Raw genomic sequence first — 16,973 nt, 5'->3', positions numbered from 1 at the left:
AAAGATGCTAATTTAGACCTCAAAATAGATTCAGTCTTTTTGAATTTCAGATGATTGGAGACAGGGAATTTCTAAGCCTGGAAACTGATAAATTCAGGAGCAACTTTCCCATTCAGGGCCTGAAAATTTTAAAAATTGATGCCATAAAACTTTCAGCACAGTAGTTCTGACAACTGCAAATTAGATAGCAGAATATCCAAAAATGACTTTCTGTGATGATCTATCACTGATCTGGGCAGAAGACTGAAAGGCAGGAGAAATACTCTGCAAGGTGGTGAGTAATCACTCCACGGCTATCCTCCATGAGTGAGTATCCTCCAAGTACTCAATCTATATGTGCGGAGTTGCTCAGTCACTTGCCATCTCAGTTTTTTGCACTTTGTTTTTGTCTATAGTTTTATTTTTTTTTAAGAAAAAAAAACACCAACTTCTAAAAGCCTTTTGCCATCACCACACACGTAGCAATTTGCAATATCAAATACAACAATAGCACAGCTAGCAAAAGGGTTCTTAAAGCAGGGGTGTCCCAGCAAAGTAGCGGCATTGGAAAGTACTCAAGCTTCAGAAACAACCTTTTGGGGGCTCAATTTCACATCACTGAATCAAAGAATAGTACACAATAAATGACCATTAACTTGTCTACACTACAAAACAGTGGCGAGCTTATTAAAGGTGTCCAGAGCTTTCTTTTTTTTTTGTTTTTTTTTTTTAATGTAATCCTCCACAAACAATGGTAATTTATATTATAATTTTGACATAGAAAAATATATAAATTCAAACACTTAATACATAATACTTTTCACAACTGAATTTGTCTCTGTTTCCCCAACATCAAGGCCCCATGAACAACTCAAGCCAAAGCTAATTTGCTCCAACTGAACACCCCTGCTGCCTGTTGAAACGAGAGGGATTGTCACAGAATGATAGTCACTTATAAACAATACACTTAGGGAAAGCTCTGAAATAACAGCCACTCAAGAACCAACCATTGGTGAGCAATTAAAACAATCAGCTCCTGCTTCTTTGATGTAACCAGCATGGTTTCTCTCTCTTCTTCCCCGAGACTGCTTTAGAGAATGATATCCTTCAGACGCTTCACACCAGGAGACTCCTTGTCACGACCCTCCTTCAGAGTGGGGTTGACCTCATGCATGACTTTCTCGCTGTCAGCTCCACGGGGCTCAGCTTCAGAGGGACGAGACGGGCCATTGTTGATATACTGCTCCAGATCACGGGCCGGGGGCGCCAGGGCAATGGTGTAAGACACGGAGGGCTTGGTGGGCAGAGGGCTCTTGAGGTGCAGGGGGGAGGTGACAGGGCTAATAGCCTCACAGCCATTGCCTGCCTCCCGGATAGCGCCGTTGACCTTGGGGCTGCAGATGGTCACATCGACAGTTCTCCTGCCTTTCAAGGTGGGCCTCTCCTCAGCCGGGTGGTCACTGACATCTTTTCCAAAGGTTGCAAAAGTCCGCTTGGTGGGGCCGCAGTCGTCATAAGCCTCAACATCAGCCGCAGTAGCTTCGATGGACAGCGCGATGACATTCCTCACGTGCTCAGGGGACTTGGAGCGGGTGGGCATGGGGTTCCGGGGCATCCAGCACCTGTCAGAGTGGCCAAGAATCCGACATTCTTCCCTGCAATGAAATCCTTCATTCTGATCTGTTTGGAGAAAATAAAATGTTGATTACATCAGCTTTTCCCAGGAATCATTGTTATTCCCTAGTGTTCTGGTTTCTTAGGTACCCACAGGCCCTTTTGGGAAATGGCACTTTTAGATAGTCCTTTATTGCCTTTTGGGACAAGTGTGAAGAATTGGATCTTTAAAAGGCTGTAGATCTCCCCCTGTATACTCCTCTCTTTTATTATTATTTTTGTTGTTGCTCTCACTGCTGACAAAACTAAAAACCTAAAAGGAAACACGTTATGGTGAAAAAATGTATTTTAAAAAAAATTTATCCTGAGTGTCAAGGCGCTGAGAGTCAGCATTTTTATCAACAACTCCTGTTAAAAATCAACTGCGTTTGAAACTGGTTCCAGCAGAAGAGGGAGTGGAGGCAGAGCAGGGAATCCAACAGTCAGTATATCTGAGAAGTCTTGGCCATATGTTTGAGCAATAGCACTGCCAACCACGACTCCACCCTACTTGTCAATGATATGCCGTGCTTAATTTTAGATTGGTATCACGCTGTCTTTGAAAACCCAATCACTTCACTTCTTTTTGACCATCAGTTCCACCAGCCAATCTTTTCACTAAGTTATTTACACGACTTGATTTCCCACTAGAAGGAATATACTGAGATCTTTTCCTTCCCTCTGACCCATAAGCTTCAACTGACCCTAAGCACACATCACTCATAGACTGAGCATCATTTAATGACACTCAACTAGACATCCCTCCTTATTTTCCTCATCTGCAGTTTTATTAGGGTCATATTTCTTGAAGAAACCTTTCATGGATTACTTTAACCCTATCATAGAAGATCTCAGCAGTTAGAATTCATAATTATTGGTGAGACATTTTTTTCTCTTCTCAAATCAGGTTCATTTAGAGTTAAGGCTGTAATTGACTCTCGGAGAGGCTTTCTACATGGTTTTCATCAAAGCGTGGACCCAGGGTTAATATCTGCTTGTCCATTGGAAAATTGTTCATCACAATGTCTGGTTTATAGCCCTAGTTTTCCAGATCTACTTTTACTTATATTACATTCCTGTACAAGGATGACCTAATCAAAATTTTCATCACATTATATAGTGCATCAAAATATGAGCAGTTTAACATTTACAGAAAACCTTGGGGCAGGGTTGGAGGAGGTGGGGAGATGAGGAGAGACTGCAAAGACAGAAATAAAGCATGCCAAAAGAAGTTGAAAATACATTCTGTGATTGCCTTTTTCCTGGGGGAAGAAGTCTGAAATTCAGGGTCTTGCCTGATATACTCTCTATATAACACACCTTCCTTAAACACTTGTATTTCTTTGTTTGCTTCTTGTTTTTAAATAGTAAATGGCATAGCAAAGAGGCAATGTTCTGCCTCATCTATCAAAGGTTATTTTGGTAAAGGGGCACATAGAAGGGGAGGCTCAAGAAATAATGGTTGAACTGGATGTATACTTCATTATTTGGAGAAAAGGCACTGGAAGCAGCTAAATGTCAAGGCCTAATCCAGGCTGAGTCCAGACTTCAACACAACTCTGGGAATGGCCTTTGACCTAGTTTAAACTACTGAAAAGCCAATCAAAGTTAAGACCCTTTCAGGGTACTGGGACACAATTTGCCAATTTATCTTTAAGATGGTCATTTTATGCTCCCTTTCAGTGGTGGAGAATAAACACTCAGAATTTTGCAGATATGAAGCCAAATAACAAACGAGCATTATCACCAATAAGATAAGTGCCTTCCACATGGATAGGGCAATGCTTCTGCAAACTCCAGCATATTTCCACATGAGGGCTGCATGACCACCTCTACAAAATAAAGAGTTGTCAAAGCCTTTTCTCTGCCTTTTTCCTGCAAACTCTCAATGCTGCCATCTGATAGCCTATCATCATTCAAAATGTATATGTTTCTGGGAGACAGAAAGTATGAAAGTAAGGAAAACATGTTGGAACGTACTTGGGAAACATTTACTTTGTATAGACTCAAACATCAATGGAAGAGTGTACAGATGATCTATCCACAATTAATTTCATCCAAATCCAGTGTTTTCCCAGGAAGCCCCAAGATCCCTCCAGTAGGACAGAATTCACATGTTCAGAATTTCCCAAAAAGATGGGTTTTTTTCTTCTCCATCTCCTCTGAAGCCCATATCATAACTTTCCAAGTAATAGCTCTAAAGAAACAGTGTATTTGTTCTGAGGTGAAGATTAAGGAGGTGCAAGTTGGGGAATAGCTTAATAATTAACTTCTATTTCTACAAATCTGAATAAGAGTCCCTTGGAAGTCAGCAAAAAGAAAAAATAATGTCCAGAAGGCTATGTCCCTGTCCTTTTCGTTCCTAATTTATAGCATAAAGGCATGAAGGACTTAGTCTTTGAACCCTGGAACCATGGACATAGGACCAGCTATTAAGAGGAAATCCCTGCTAACCTTCAGACTGATATTATCAGCCACTTGTTCACACGCCTAAAGTAGAACAGTGGTGAATTATAATCCAGCAGAATCGTCCCAATAAGCTCAACATACAGCTCTCATTTCTTTCAAGTTTTTAGTATCTAGTAGCTGCCTTCCAATTTGGAGATGTGGGTTTTTTGTTTTTAACACAATTTAGTAGGAAATGCCATCCATGGGTTATACTGAATGCAAGTACAGTGCTCTTTCCCATATTAAATGGCTTCAAATGAATAGCACGGGAAGACCTGGATCCCTACCACATACGGAAGGAGAGCAGAGACCCCAGAGACAGACACCTGTAAGATCTTATGAATCTAGGAAGACCAGAGCAGGGAACTCAGTCTTCTCAGAAACTTCTCTGCAAAGATAGTACTTGCTTTCAACTTACCCACTGCCTAAATGGATAAATCACCCTCTAGGAAGAGGAAAAAGGAAACTCCCTCAGCATTCCCAGGAATGTGATCATAAGCCTACCCACCAATCTCACTAAGCCTACTTCAGCCCTATACGAGATAAAAAAAAAAAAAAGTAATTTTTTTGGATTAATTATGCAAACTTATATGTTCACCACTCTTACCACAATGTAAGCAAAGACTTGAATCTGAGAGACTCATTTACTCACAATGTTTCACCCCTGGCTTAGATCTGATATCTTTATTTCCTTGTATCCTTACTAAGGGCGGTGACTTGCTGCTTATCATTTTTAGTATCAAACAACACTCCGTGACATTTGTGTCAATTCAATGTGAAGAGCACTGGGTGTTATATGCAACTGATAAATTATTCAATACTACATCTGAAACTAATGATGTACTATATGTTGGCTAATTAAATTTGAAACAAAAATCTAACCTAGCTTTAGTGTTTATAGCCATATGAAATATGAAAGAAAACATGCTGAATATAGATAGGCAGGAAGAATGTCTTCCCAGCCAAAGGTAAACTACATTCATAAATGTACTGCAGATAAATTACTTTTTCAAAAGCCAAAACTTCAGTTTAGTAAGGAAATTGCATATTAAAAGTGAGAAAGTCACAATACAAAGCCCCTTAAGAATAGCAATGAAGACAGACCAGATGTGAAAAGCAAAGAAACTACTTCTGGAATTGCATAGGACTGGTAGAGATTATGTGCCTGCTGTCATGTAGCATTGTCGCTAGGGACTGAGGTATGAGAGTAGAGAGGAACCATTTTGTATCATAAAAATTAGCTGTCAAAAAAAATTAACTGCCAAGATGCTGGATCCAGCTGAAACAGAGGTCAGCTAACAATTCACTAATTCCCTGAGAAGATTCCTCTTATGTGCCTATTTATGACTCTATACTTTGTTACATCTTGACCTGAGCCTATGCAAAGCAAAATGTAAACCTCTAAAATCCACACATAGTTGTGGAAATTCAAACACATTGCCAGGTACAGATAAGTGAAGGCAGGCATCTTTAATTCAAATGTAGACATAAATTAGGGGTGAATGATGAATTTGTAAATTGGTCTTCCCTGATTCTGAACTTGTCCCTAAGATTTGCAAAAACAAATAAATAAAATGCGTAAGTTTGGAAGAGGGACACACAAATCTCAAAGCCGCTCCTTAGATCAGGTTTAGACAAAAATTCAAAATACAGAGAAAAACATAAAGCTTTCTCAATTTGGTGGTAATATGTATTTGTTTGGTCACAATCTGTCCTTAGGGATCTTAGTGAGAGAAACCTAAAACCTCTGGCAAAAAAATAAATATAGATAGATGATAGATGATAGATAGATAGATAGATAGATAGATAGATAGATAGATAGATGTATCTATCTATATTTATATCTTAGGGGCGCCTGGGTGGCTCAGTCATTAAGCGTCTGCCTTCAGCTCAGGTCATGATCCTGGGGTCCTGGGATTGACCTGCATTGGGCTCCCAGCTCAGCCAGGAGTCTGCCTCTCCCTCTCCATCTCCGTCTCCCTCTGTGATCTCTCCCGCTTTTGCTCTCTCTCAAATAAATAAATAAAATCTTTAAAAAAAAACAAAAAAATTATATCTTAAATAAAAGGCATAAGAGACAGCAATGATTAAGACATGATAGATAAGGAAGTAATTCAAATAGAAAAAGAAGAAAATATGTTATTTTCTGCAAATATTAGCAAAACTTTTTGCAGCAATTCCTCCTCATAAAACCACTGTCTCTTCAGATGTAGGCAAACAATGTGCTTCCACACCAGAAAGAGCCTACACATGGTCCCAACCAAAGTAAAAAAAGAAAATGATGAAAACACATCTCAGGCTTTGCTAAAAGTTTCAAAGTCCTGGTAGAATAGAAGAGCTGAGAGGCTCTGCTGGGTTTGTATAGATGTCCAGCCACAATGGATGTGTTCACTAATGCTGCAGCTCTTTATTGTGATTCAGAGTTTGGTTGTATTTAACTCAAAGATCCCAATGATCAGAGACAAAACTCTAACACTAAAAAAGTTCAAGGTAACAGTTAACAAGACAATGTGTTACCCCCTCAGAAGGGATCTGCAGTCAATGAGGCAGAAAGGGAAAGTTAAAGTGAGTTCCAGTTCCTCAGAGCTCAAGTAGTTACTTTTAAGTAGCAGCAGTAACATAACCGACAAGCAAGTGATGTATAAATCAGGAAAGCTTCCTGGACTGTGCCCATATGCATCCACTTAGGTTAATCTACATCACACCCTGAACAAAATAATCTACAACAAAAGCAGGGCCAATTTTTGTAAGATATAATGGAAGGGAAGGTAGCACCAATTACGAACTGGTTAAGTGTTGTTAAAATTTATCGTGTGCACCTAATCAAGAAAACATAACTGCTAGGAAATATCCCCTCGTGACCTGCCTACCTCTTACTCACCTGAAGCACACATAATGAACTGCACCCAAATATCCATATCTATATTTAATATTTAGGAAAAGAACCACTCTTTTGTTAGGATTGGCAATATGCCAGCTCAAAAACTGCATTTCCTGGCCTCCCTTGTAGATAGGTGTGACCATGTAACTAAGATTGGACCAATGTTATGAAGGCAGGAAGGATGTCAAGAAAACTCCTTAAAAGGAAGAGGGGGGTGATGTAGCTGGGAGACCCTTTTGTCCTTATTCCTTCCTGCTTTGTCCTGTCTGGAATGGAGACATAATGGCTGGAGGTACAGTATCCATATTACCACCATGAAGCAACTCTGAGGAAGGAAGCCATGTACCTATGGATAGCAAAATCAAAAGACAGACGAGCTCTGGGGTATCAAAGATATTGTAGACCCACCTCACTACACCTGAACTTCTTTCACATAAGAGGAAAAATAAGCCTCCCTCCTGGTTAGGTCATTAATTCATTTTCTTCGGTGGGAGAGGAGGGTCTTTATTACCAGTAGTTGAACACTATTTTTTAAAAGATTTTATTTATTTATTTGACAGAGAGAGAGACAGCCAGCAAGAAAGGGAACACAGGCAGGGGGAGTGGGAGAGGAAGAAGCAGGCTCATAGAAGAAGAGCCTGACGTGGGGCTCGATCCCATAACGCCGGGATCACGCCCTGGGCCGAAGGCAGACGCTTAATGTCTGAGCCACCCAGGCGCCCCATATTTTTAATCGATACATTATCCCTGAAGTCTCAACTTAAATTTAACTTTCTCAGGGACTCCTTCCGTGATCCCTTAGATAGACCACCACCTCCTTTTATAGCACTCGTTATAGTTGTCTATTATCTATATTCAATGTTAGCTTGTAAACTCTAAATGAACAAAGATTATATCTATTTTGTTCCCTCCCATACCCACAGAAGCTAGTAATGTGTCCAGCATACAGCAGGTACTCAGTAACAGTTTAATTTAATTGGATTAAAAAAAGGTATATGAGTGATAGCGATAAAACAAAAAACCTTGGTCAACACACCAGATACTGTGCTACTGATACAACTCCTACAAGTGGAAATTACTATTCTATTTAGTAGAAACACCATGACAACCTACAAAGAAAACTAGGTAGCTGTGTCAGAAACAATAAAGTAAATGTAGCACTTCAGAAACATTAAAGTCAAGTGTCATCTTAGCCTCTCAGCGGTTTCCCAAACACTATAAGCAAGTCTTAAAGAAAAATATCATGCTTTGATGTTCAGTTGAAAATATATTCGTCATGTGCTTTGGAGTTTTCAAGTTTAACAATAGTTAATGGGCCTCGTACTCTAATAAGTTAACAACACAATACGCAGAAGCATCTATTTTATGAAATGAATGTGCTGTTCAAATATGAAGCATTGTTTCTTGGATTCAAACACAACTGCTGCTAATTCCTATAAAATATAAACCAAAAATGGGACCTATAGTGAGCCTTTCAGACCAACTGCAGGTGCTGACTCTTTCTGGCAAAACTAATTAAAATATGGATGGCAGGGGCGCCTGGGTGGCACAGTCGTTGGGCTTCTGCCTTCGGCTCAGGGTGTGATCCCGGCGTTCCGGGATCGAGCCCCACATCAGGCTCCTCTGCTGGGAGCCTGCTTCTTCCTCTCCCACTCCCCCTGCTTGTGTTCTCTCTCGCTGGCTGTCTGTCTCTGTCAAATAAATAAATAAAATCTTTAAAAAAATATGGATGGTAAAAGTAATGCTCCAAATATGCCAAGGAATTACCAAAGGGGGTAATTTCCAGGAAATAGTTTTCCTGGAAAGAGTTCGTAAAAGCATTTTTAGGCCTGCAACATCAAGAGAAAGAACATCTGTAACTTAACAGGGCAAGCAGAGTAGCAATGGGGTCAGTGAAAAAGAGAGAAAGGAGGGGAAGGAAAGAAGGGAGGAAGGAATGATGAAAGAGAGGGAAGGAGGAAAGAAGGAAGGAAAGAGGGAGGAATGGAAGGGTAGCTGGAAACACTATCCGGGCTTTAAACATTCTGTCTTGGTTTTGATCCAATTGACATCTTCAGGATTGGGCTCTTTTGGTTGTTTAGAGCAACTAGCAAAAATTCAATAAGGGCTTATGACTTTGCAAAATGACTTCCCAGACTCCTCTCAGGTTGTAATTCTGAAAGGAGTTTCCACTCACTTCCTAAAGGACCCAAAGTTTTGGCAAGGAAAGTTGGAGTTCCGTCTGTAAAATATTCAAGGGCACATCAGTGAAGGCTGAGATATTCCTAGAGATTCATGAACCAATGACACCAAGCTATCCTGCAGCCACTCTAGTGTAATAAGAAGTAAATCACAAATTACACTGCAAACAATGACTTGTCTCTTTCTCATTCCCTTCTTCTTTCTTCCAGAATTTTCTGCCATTTCAGTTCCTTCCTAATACTTCTTTTTTCTTCTCCTGTTCCCTAGCATCCGACTTGTCAGCAGCCCTTCCCACAGCACTATGGTCTGACAGACAACAGGCAGAAGGAGTAAGATGCCAGAACTGTGATTGATATTCAAAACACCTATGTGGAATTATTTGATGGATGCCAAAGAAGAGCTATCCAAAAACCAGCCTTTGTAACAGAGAGAGAAATTCCCACAAATTTTTATTCAGTGGGTACGAGCATGGAGGGTCCCTGTTAAAATAAGAGAATCCACTACCAAATTGAGATCATCGGATTTTCTTTGGTCATACAGCAAAACCATGGGTGAAGAGGACCCAGGATAGGAGAGTTTTGGTGGGGGAAGAAAGGCTACAAATGTCTAGAGGTAGAGATACCTAGGAAGGGCACGGTGGGGGATAGGGTGTAGGAACAAAATTCCTGAGACTGACAAAGAGATGTCGCCAAAAACCAGCAGATAGGCAAAGAAAAAAGGCAGCCCTGATTAGCATAGCTTGGCATTTTCAGGGTGGCTAACTAGTTAAACAGCAGGAATCTGTAAAGTTGGGTTTAAGCTTAGGGTGGAGAGGAGGGCTGAAAAAAACTGATGGACCCCAATCTTGTCCTAGACCATTTGACAGATCAGCATCAATTAGCAAGTGCCACCTGACACTTGGCCTCTGTGACGCCAAATGGCACACAAGCCTCTCTCCTCATTCACAGTCTATGCACCTGAAATTCACTTACTCCCGGTGCAACACGAAAATAGATTAAAAAGATGCCCTTTTCAGAATTCAAAGCAATTGAATTATCTTCAATGGAATCTTCAGTGCTGAGCTGGTCAAAGAGACAAAGTTATAACATACCGAAGTAGAAGTGCTTGAGAATTGAATATTTATGATAGATGATAGTGTGGCATGTACAGTCATACAATCTAAGTTGCAATTTGGGCAATCACAATAGTTCCTGGAGTTTTCATTTTTGTACTAGGACTCAATTCAATTCAACCCATAAAGAAGAGATTTCAAGATGTATATAAGTATAAATCATTTGTGCTGATGCATGGGGAGCAAGGAAATGAAGCAGAAGGCTGCCTGGAAAATTGAGACTAAGAAATAAGAGGTGTGACTGAGATAAGCAGAAATTGACTAAACTGGAAGCTTTGTATTTTGGCTTCTATGGTAAAGAAAATTATCCGACAAAGTGCCGGACTTCATCTGGGTGCTTTAGAAACTATATGAAAAGGCATCTTTACAAGTCTCAAATATGAGCTGTCAAAGAAGGCCATTGAACTAGTCCCCCAAAGGAGGAACACTGAAATACTGAAACTCTGAGCAAAGTGGAACCGTTTTTTAAGGTTTCGTTCTAAAGTGTCCACAGAATTAATCCCTCAGCCTGTATCTGGTAGACACCCACAATACCTAGTCACTTCTGTGAAGAGTTCAAACCAGTTGCTTGATTTTGTGTAGATTAAAAACAGACCATTTCACACATTCTACAGGTAGTTACGCTGCTGGCAAGACAGAGCCTTCAGATGATTCCAAGTGGTGCTGAATTAAAGTCACCGCCAACTTGGTTTTACTCTTTCCTGGAAAATAAGGAAATTGCTAACACATCATTAGCTTGAGAAAAAAAAGCCCCTTTTATGTTGGTCATGAGCTTCAGGGTATTAGATAGAATACAGAGTGAGGAAGGCACAAATAAGACGGGTATAGAAAGCAAGAGGGACAGGGTATGCTAGTCAGGAGAACAAAATCTTCCCTCTTTTTTAATGAAAATTTAATGTTGGAGGGGGAAAAAGGCTGGTGTTCCTCTTAACAGGAACTGACACTTCCTTCAGTCAAGCCCCAGGACATTCAGTTTTATAAAACAGGCAATACCGTACATAAGTCAAAAGATGTTGCAACAGTAATTTCTAAATTCTTTGAAGATTTTTGACTGCCAAAATGTTCTTGTTACTGGGTGGGGAAGCTAAGAAGCAACATTAGTAATTCTCCAATCACTTCCTTCACATTCGAAAAATAAAGTGCTCAGTAAACCAATCACTGTCCCTTGCAATGATTCAAAAGGATAGTGTATGTCATGACATCAGCTAGGTAGGAGTCACTAGAAATAGTCACGGGAGGCACGCAGGAGTGTCAGAAAGATTAATATCTATTAACTATCTAGGTTGGACTATTCGTTACCAAGAAAAGCCTCATAGAAAAGTCTAGCATTATCTTGATGTTTCAGTGTAACTTCAGCAACCATCTGGAATACTGTAATTGCTATGACACTGCTTCTGGGTATAGCAAACAGCACAATCATTAAAAAAAATTCATTTCAAATATCTTCCTGGAAGCTAATAAATTCTACAGCAGTTTCAATCCTTCCTCATTGCAACAAAGAAAAGCTTAGTTCCAGACAAATTAAAAGTAAATTGATTGCCTAGGGGGAATCTATTCAAATATCACTTTTACGTGTTAGAAATCTTTTCTCCTAGAACATTAGAGGGAGGAAGGAAGGGAGGGAGGGAGGGAGGAAAGGAATGAATGAATCTTGGATAAGGGAATGAGACAGATGATGGAGATAAAGAGTGTGAAAGGGATAGAAGTCAGTATATGAAAAAGACAAGCGCTTGCAACAGAGGGAGAGTGAGAGACAAGCAAAACCATTAAATCCTTGTTTGCAAAACCAGGTAGAAACCAACTTAAAATAAAATGCAAATGTGTCACTAGGGTGCAGGCCTAACATTTGTGCTGGAATTTATGAATAATAACTATGAATAATGAATATCAAAATTGAAGGGATCAAACACCACCTTGTATGTTTACTTGTCATTATCCATCTTTCATGGACAATGCTCAGTTTCATTCTTTTGCTCTTTTCCTTAGAAATACTCATAATTATTCTTTTTCCAGGTGTCCACTTACTCATACTAGTAGGAGAAAGCAAGTTCTGTTTTTCAGGGTGTTACCTCAAAAGCAATTAGACAAATTCAGAAGTGAGACCGATTTATCTATTCTTTGAGGAAGCTTGATCATTTGAAGGCATCCTATGCTTGTCCTGCTGCTCTTATTAGGAAGAGAAAGTCCTTTACACCTTTAGCACAGGGCAGTTAATGTTTGACCCCCCGGCCCTTAGCTTGTCCAACTCTTCTTTGAAAGAAAAAATGGCCGCTCCTTCTGAAGCATCAAAGAACTCCTGGAATCTCTTTGGGCCACAGCTGTGAGGGCTTCTTCTGAGTTGGCTCAAAATCTGAATTATGAGTAGCAGAAGGCTTTTTGGTTGAGATGACTGGGGTTAAGACACTCTGATACAGGTCTAGTAAAATCTGTGTAAGTACTGACATATAGTGAGCCTAGATTATAGGCACAAAAATAGATCACAGACACACACGCACGTGCATACGCATGCATGTGCACACACCACCACCAGTCCTCATCATCCTGAATACTCATTTCCATTCACAGGTTAAAACAATGGAGCATTGTATGTTGATTACATCTCAACAAAGCTGCAAAAAAAATCCATGGAACAAATCAAAAGATTATTAAAACTAGTCTGGTAAAATTTAAATGCTCTGTCCATTTAGTACAGACCATGTATCTTTACAGCCTTGGAATAATCTGTTTTTCCAAAACATTACATCTCCTGAACTCCATTTTATTGCATTTGCCCCTTGTTGGTTAAAATGCCAATCTTTCATGACTGAGTCTGCAAAACATGTACCTAATGAAGGAATGCCATGCTGTGGCTAGAGAAGCCCTGAGGAGTCTAGTTCTACGTTCAGAAAACAAGACAGCACTGAGAGTAGAGGATTTGAAGCTTCATTCAAGCCTGCATCATTTCTATTCTCTGAGATTCCAATCTGGCAGTTACAGAGAGGGAGGGTGCCGACTTGTTTAATACAAGATGTTGGATTCTATCATAGAAATATTCTACGAGTAAACTGAAATTATTAATTAAAGAAAAAGCCTTCTTTGGCCCTAGAGCTTTCTTATCCCCTTAATTCCACTTCGCAATCTTTTTTTATTTGCTTCTATCGGTTAGTGAACAGAAAATAATCTGGCTTGTTATTAAAACTGCAGATAAAATAATCAGCTTTGGCAAAATGCAAACGGCGCCTAGCTGAAGAGCTAAGGATCATCATCTGCTCATATATTAAGACATGGCAAAACTCCTTTATCTATCCTAATGGTCTTGGATTGGAGGCAGGGGGTAGACAAAGACTGGAAAGGAGAAAAGAGCGGGGCAGATGCAGAATTATATTTTTAAACCTCCTGCTGGCATTCAAAGAGCTCTCTCCTGTTATTAATCACACACACACACACACACACACACACACACACACACACACAGAATTGCAATGCTGACATCGCTTCCTGGATAAGATGCTTATATAGGACAGTAACAAACAAGGACACTGACGAATGATTTTATTCTCCCGGGGAATCTTTGTCCCCCTTCTTCCAGAGTTCATGCAAACTGAAAAGTTTATATGTTTAACACCCATTCCAATATGGGAGGTCAGCGGTATTTCAACAAAGAAACCACTCATGAGTAATGATTTTATGGAGACGAGAGTGGGAAAATGAACTGTTTGAAATGAGTGTAATTCCTTGTGTGACGGCTAATAAAAAGAAACATCTGAACACAGTGCTTGAGAAGCATTTTTGTATTGTTCAACAGACTGAAAATAATAGCCTTTTTTCTGGTTTGCATTACCATTAATAACAGCCTTCCCTTCTGGTCATCTGTGTTTACAGAGGGAATAAAGATTGATACAAGTGTTCGCCTTTCTTCTGCACCACCCAAATAGACACATTGTCCAGATGATTTTTTTTTAGCACACATAAACCAACTTTTATTTTAAAAAGCAAAACTAATCAGAGTATCTAAATGTTTCAGAAATTACTTAGAAATTGTGAGGAAGCCAGAGAATTTCCAAGGTAGTTCTCAGAAAGCTTGTTTGAAGTGTAAAAGGGGACACTCACATCTTGCCTTTGTTTAAGGAAGCCCTTGAACTCTCCTGAGAGGAAATCTTCCGTCTGTTCTATTTACTTTCTCCTGACCACACCCTGAAGATTGTCCAGGGTGGAGGAAGAGTAAATTGATTAGGTACTAGATAGTGTAAATGTGATCCACGAACTGCAGGCTGTCAGCTCCCCCAGTGCATTTAAGATGGAATTGCTTTTACAAAATTTCAACATATTCACGGGCGTCACATAAAGGAAGGTTCCCCTGGAGTTCAATGGACCTTTTATTCCCACTTTATAGTGCTCTCATGAATTAATTCGTATTCCTCTTTTCTCATCTCATTTCCCTTTTCTCCATTCCACAGTATTTAACTTGTTTCTGCCATGCCCAAAATAGCCTCTTGTCTTACCATTCTGTTCAGACTCTCTTCCTTCAGCTTTGTAGCCTTTCCTCGTCACATCAAATCTTTCTGCCTAGAAACTCACACCTCCAGGGAAGCTACAGGGAGGCAATCAGAAACACTAGCAGCGGCCAAGTCTGACAGAAAATCCACCAATATGGAAAAAATCTGTTCTCTGGGACATTTCCTCCTTCCCACCAAGGAACCTTCAGAATATGCCTAATGATTCTGTGGGGGGCCCCCTCCAAATATTAGAAACAGCTGTGTCTGGAATGTCCTCACCAAGGTATTTTTCCAGCACCCCTCACAAGAAAAACTTGGAGAGGAATATTAACTGTACAACTACAAACACAGTCTGCACACCCTATAATGAAGAGACCACATTTCCCTATTAGGAGGGTAAATGGTTAACATTTATTATAAAATAAGAATTAAAAATTTACAATTGCCTCAAATTCTAAAGAAGTTGCCACAGATTTTATGTCTTCCCAAAAAGTCAACAGGGTATTCAGTAAACTACTCAATGATTTGCTCATTGGAAATTCATAGTCTAATGTAACACTGGTCCTCTCCTGTTCTTCACATTAATATCATTGGGCCATCAGCCAAAGCCTAGAGAAGTAAGCTTCATCTTGGTGAACTGGTATCTCTAGTGTCAGGTACAGTCATCCTGACCAATGGGAACTACAGCTTGCCAAAATCTATATAGCCTCCCTGTCTGTTCCATCCATCAAATATGCTTAGAAGTCCCGCGGCACAAGCCCAGCAGTCTATAGATTCCAATCAACTACCAATAGCTTAAGTGTAAGTGATTGTAGATGAAGTACAAGCCAAATGTGTTTCCTTTTCAGTTGCAGGAATTCCTGTGCTATTATGGCACCCATAGTGCTCGTGCCTAATGATTCAGACAAGCATCCAGGATCTAAGTGTTATAGGATGCTCTGCACATGTTACAATTACAGCGTTCAGCATAGCACTAACAGGCGTCCTACTCTCGAGTTCCAGGCATACCACATGGACAGTATTGACAGGCCTGCCCCCTCCCTGGTTAGATATGATGGAAGATGTAGGGGTTTCCATATGCCCTGCTGCTAGTATAGAGGCCTGTTTATGCTTCTTCAGATTCCCACAACTAGTGGACAAAGGAATGTATGTGTATACATCACAGCCGAGAACTCTCTAGCAAGTCTCTTATTTCTCTGACATCCCAATATTGCATTGAAAGGTAATTTATTGAATTACCTCCCCATCCTATTCTTGAACACTTGCCACATGATCCAAACTCAGTGCTCTGCCACAATGGGTTTTCTTCTCAAACCAGAGGCTTTCTACTCTGCAAAAGAACATTGTGTCTGAGAGACACTGGTTTAAAATGAGTTGCTCAGGAAAACAGTTTTTCAATAGTCAGTTATATTAGCAGTGAATATAACCATTTGGGTTATCCCTAAATGCAATAGCATCCCAGTGCATTTAAAAGGTAATATTTTATTTTCTTCCTTGATCAGAACCATGTCCTCGCATTCACACCCAGTGGAAAGCCAGCTGCCTTAGGGAAAGCTCACCTTCCCTAAGAATAACCTGGAGAATCCAAGGAATGGAAACCTGCTACTTCATCAGAAAGTCCATACCTTGGCACTCAGGAATATGCATGCCCATATGCCGCTTTGGAGGGACAGAATAATTACTAGACAGATCCCAGACTTTATGAACTGGATCATCCAGAATATTTGTATTTGTGATGGAGAAACCACATTTCCTTCCACAATAATAGCGCATATATATTGAATGTCTTTAGCATTACTGAGCTAGTAATTATGTAAACAAATCTCAATGACAAAGCTGAGTCCAGATATCAGAACAAATTGGTTTCCTGAACAGGTATTCCTCTGCTCTTTCTTCCAGTGAGCACAGAAAGAATCAAACTAAATATAAATGCAGCTCTAATTTTAATAGATACTTGATTTTTTATTGTCATATTTAATATTTTGGGCTTTCTTATTTTGTCCAATGCCTTCCCTTTGTTTGTTTCCTAGCACCACAACTGGAGCATCTTGGAGGATATGGCTTTAGATTTTCCTAAACCTTACCTAGTTCTCATCTCTTACTGATAAGAAGTCATGAAACAGTACAATTAACACCAGCTGCCCCATTTTCACTTCTGACTCTAGGAGCTGAGCAAGCCAACCTCACAGGGTGTGGATTGGAGTGGGTGGAAGAATGTCTGGCTCCAGCCCAGCCATGATGGGCC

General features: G+C 40.0%; 1 protein-coding gene across 1 annotated transcript in view; it reads right to left on the bottom strand.

Annotated features, from left to right (window-relative positions):
• Positions 1-219: 219 nt before the first annotated feature.
• Positions 220-16,973, bottom strand: part of PCDH19 (protocadherin 19) — a 113,100-nt gene continuing 96,346 nt past the window's right edge. The window contains exon 5 of the mRNA XM_008701722.2: positions 220-1,659. Coding sequence (XP_008699944.2) covers positions 1,070-1,659 — 590 coding nt within the window. The 3' untranslated portion in view covers positions 220-1,069. The remainder of the gene's footprint in view (positions 1,660-16,973) is intronic.

The sequence above is a fragment of the Ursus maritimus genome (assembly GCF_017311325.1).
Source record: "Ursus maritimus isolate PB19 chromosome X unlocalized genomic scaffold, ASM1731132v1 scaffold_X1, whole genome shotgun sequence".
Classification (NCBI taxonomy): domain Eukaryota; kingdom Metazoa; phylum Chordata; class Mammalia; order Carnivora; family Ursidae; genus Ursus; species Ursus maritimus.
The sequence above is the reverse complement of the archived record's forward strand: the minus strand, read 5'-3'. Positions and strand labels throughout refer to the sequence as shown.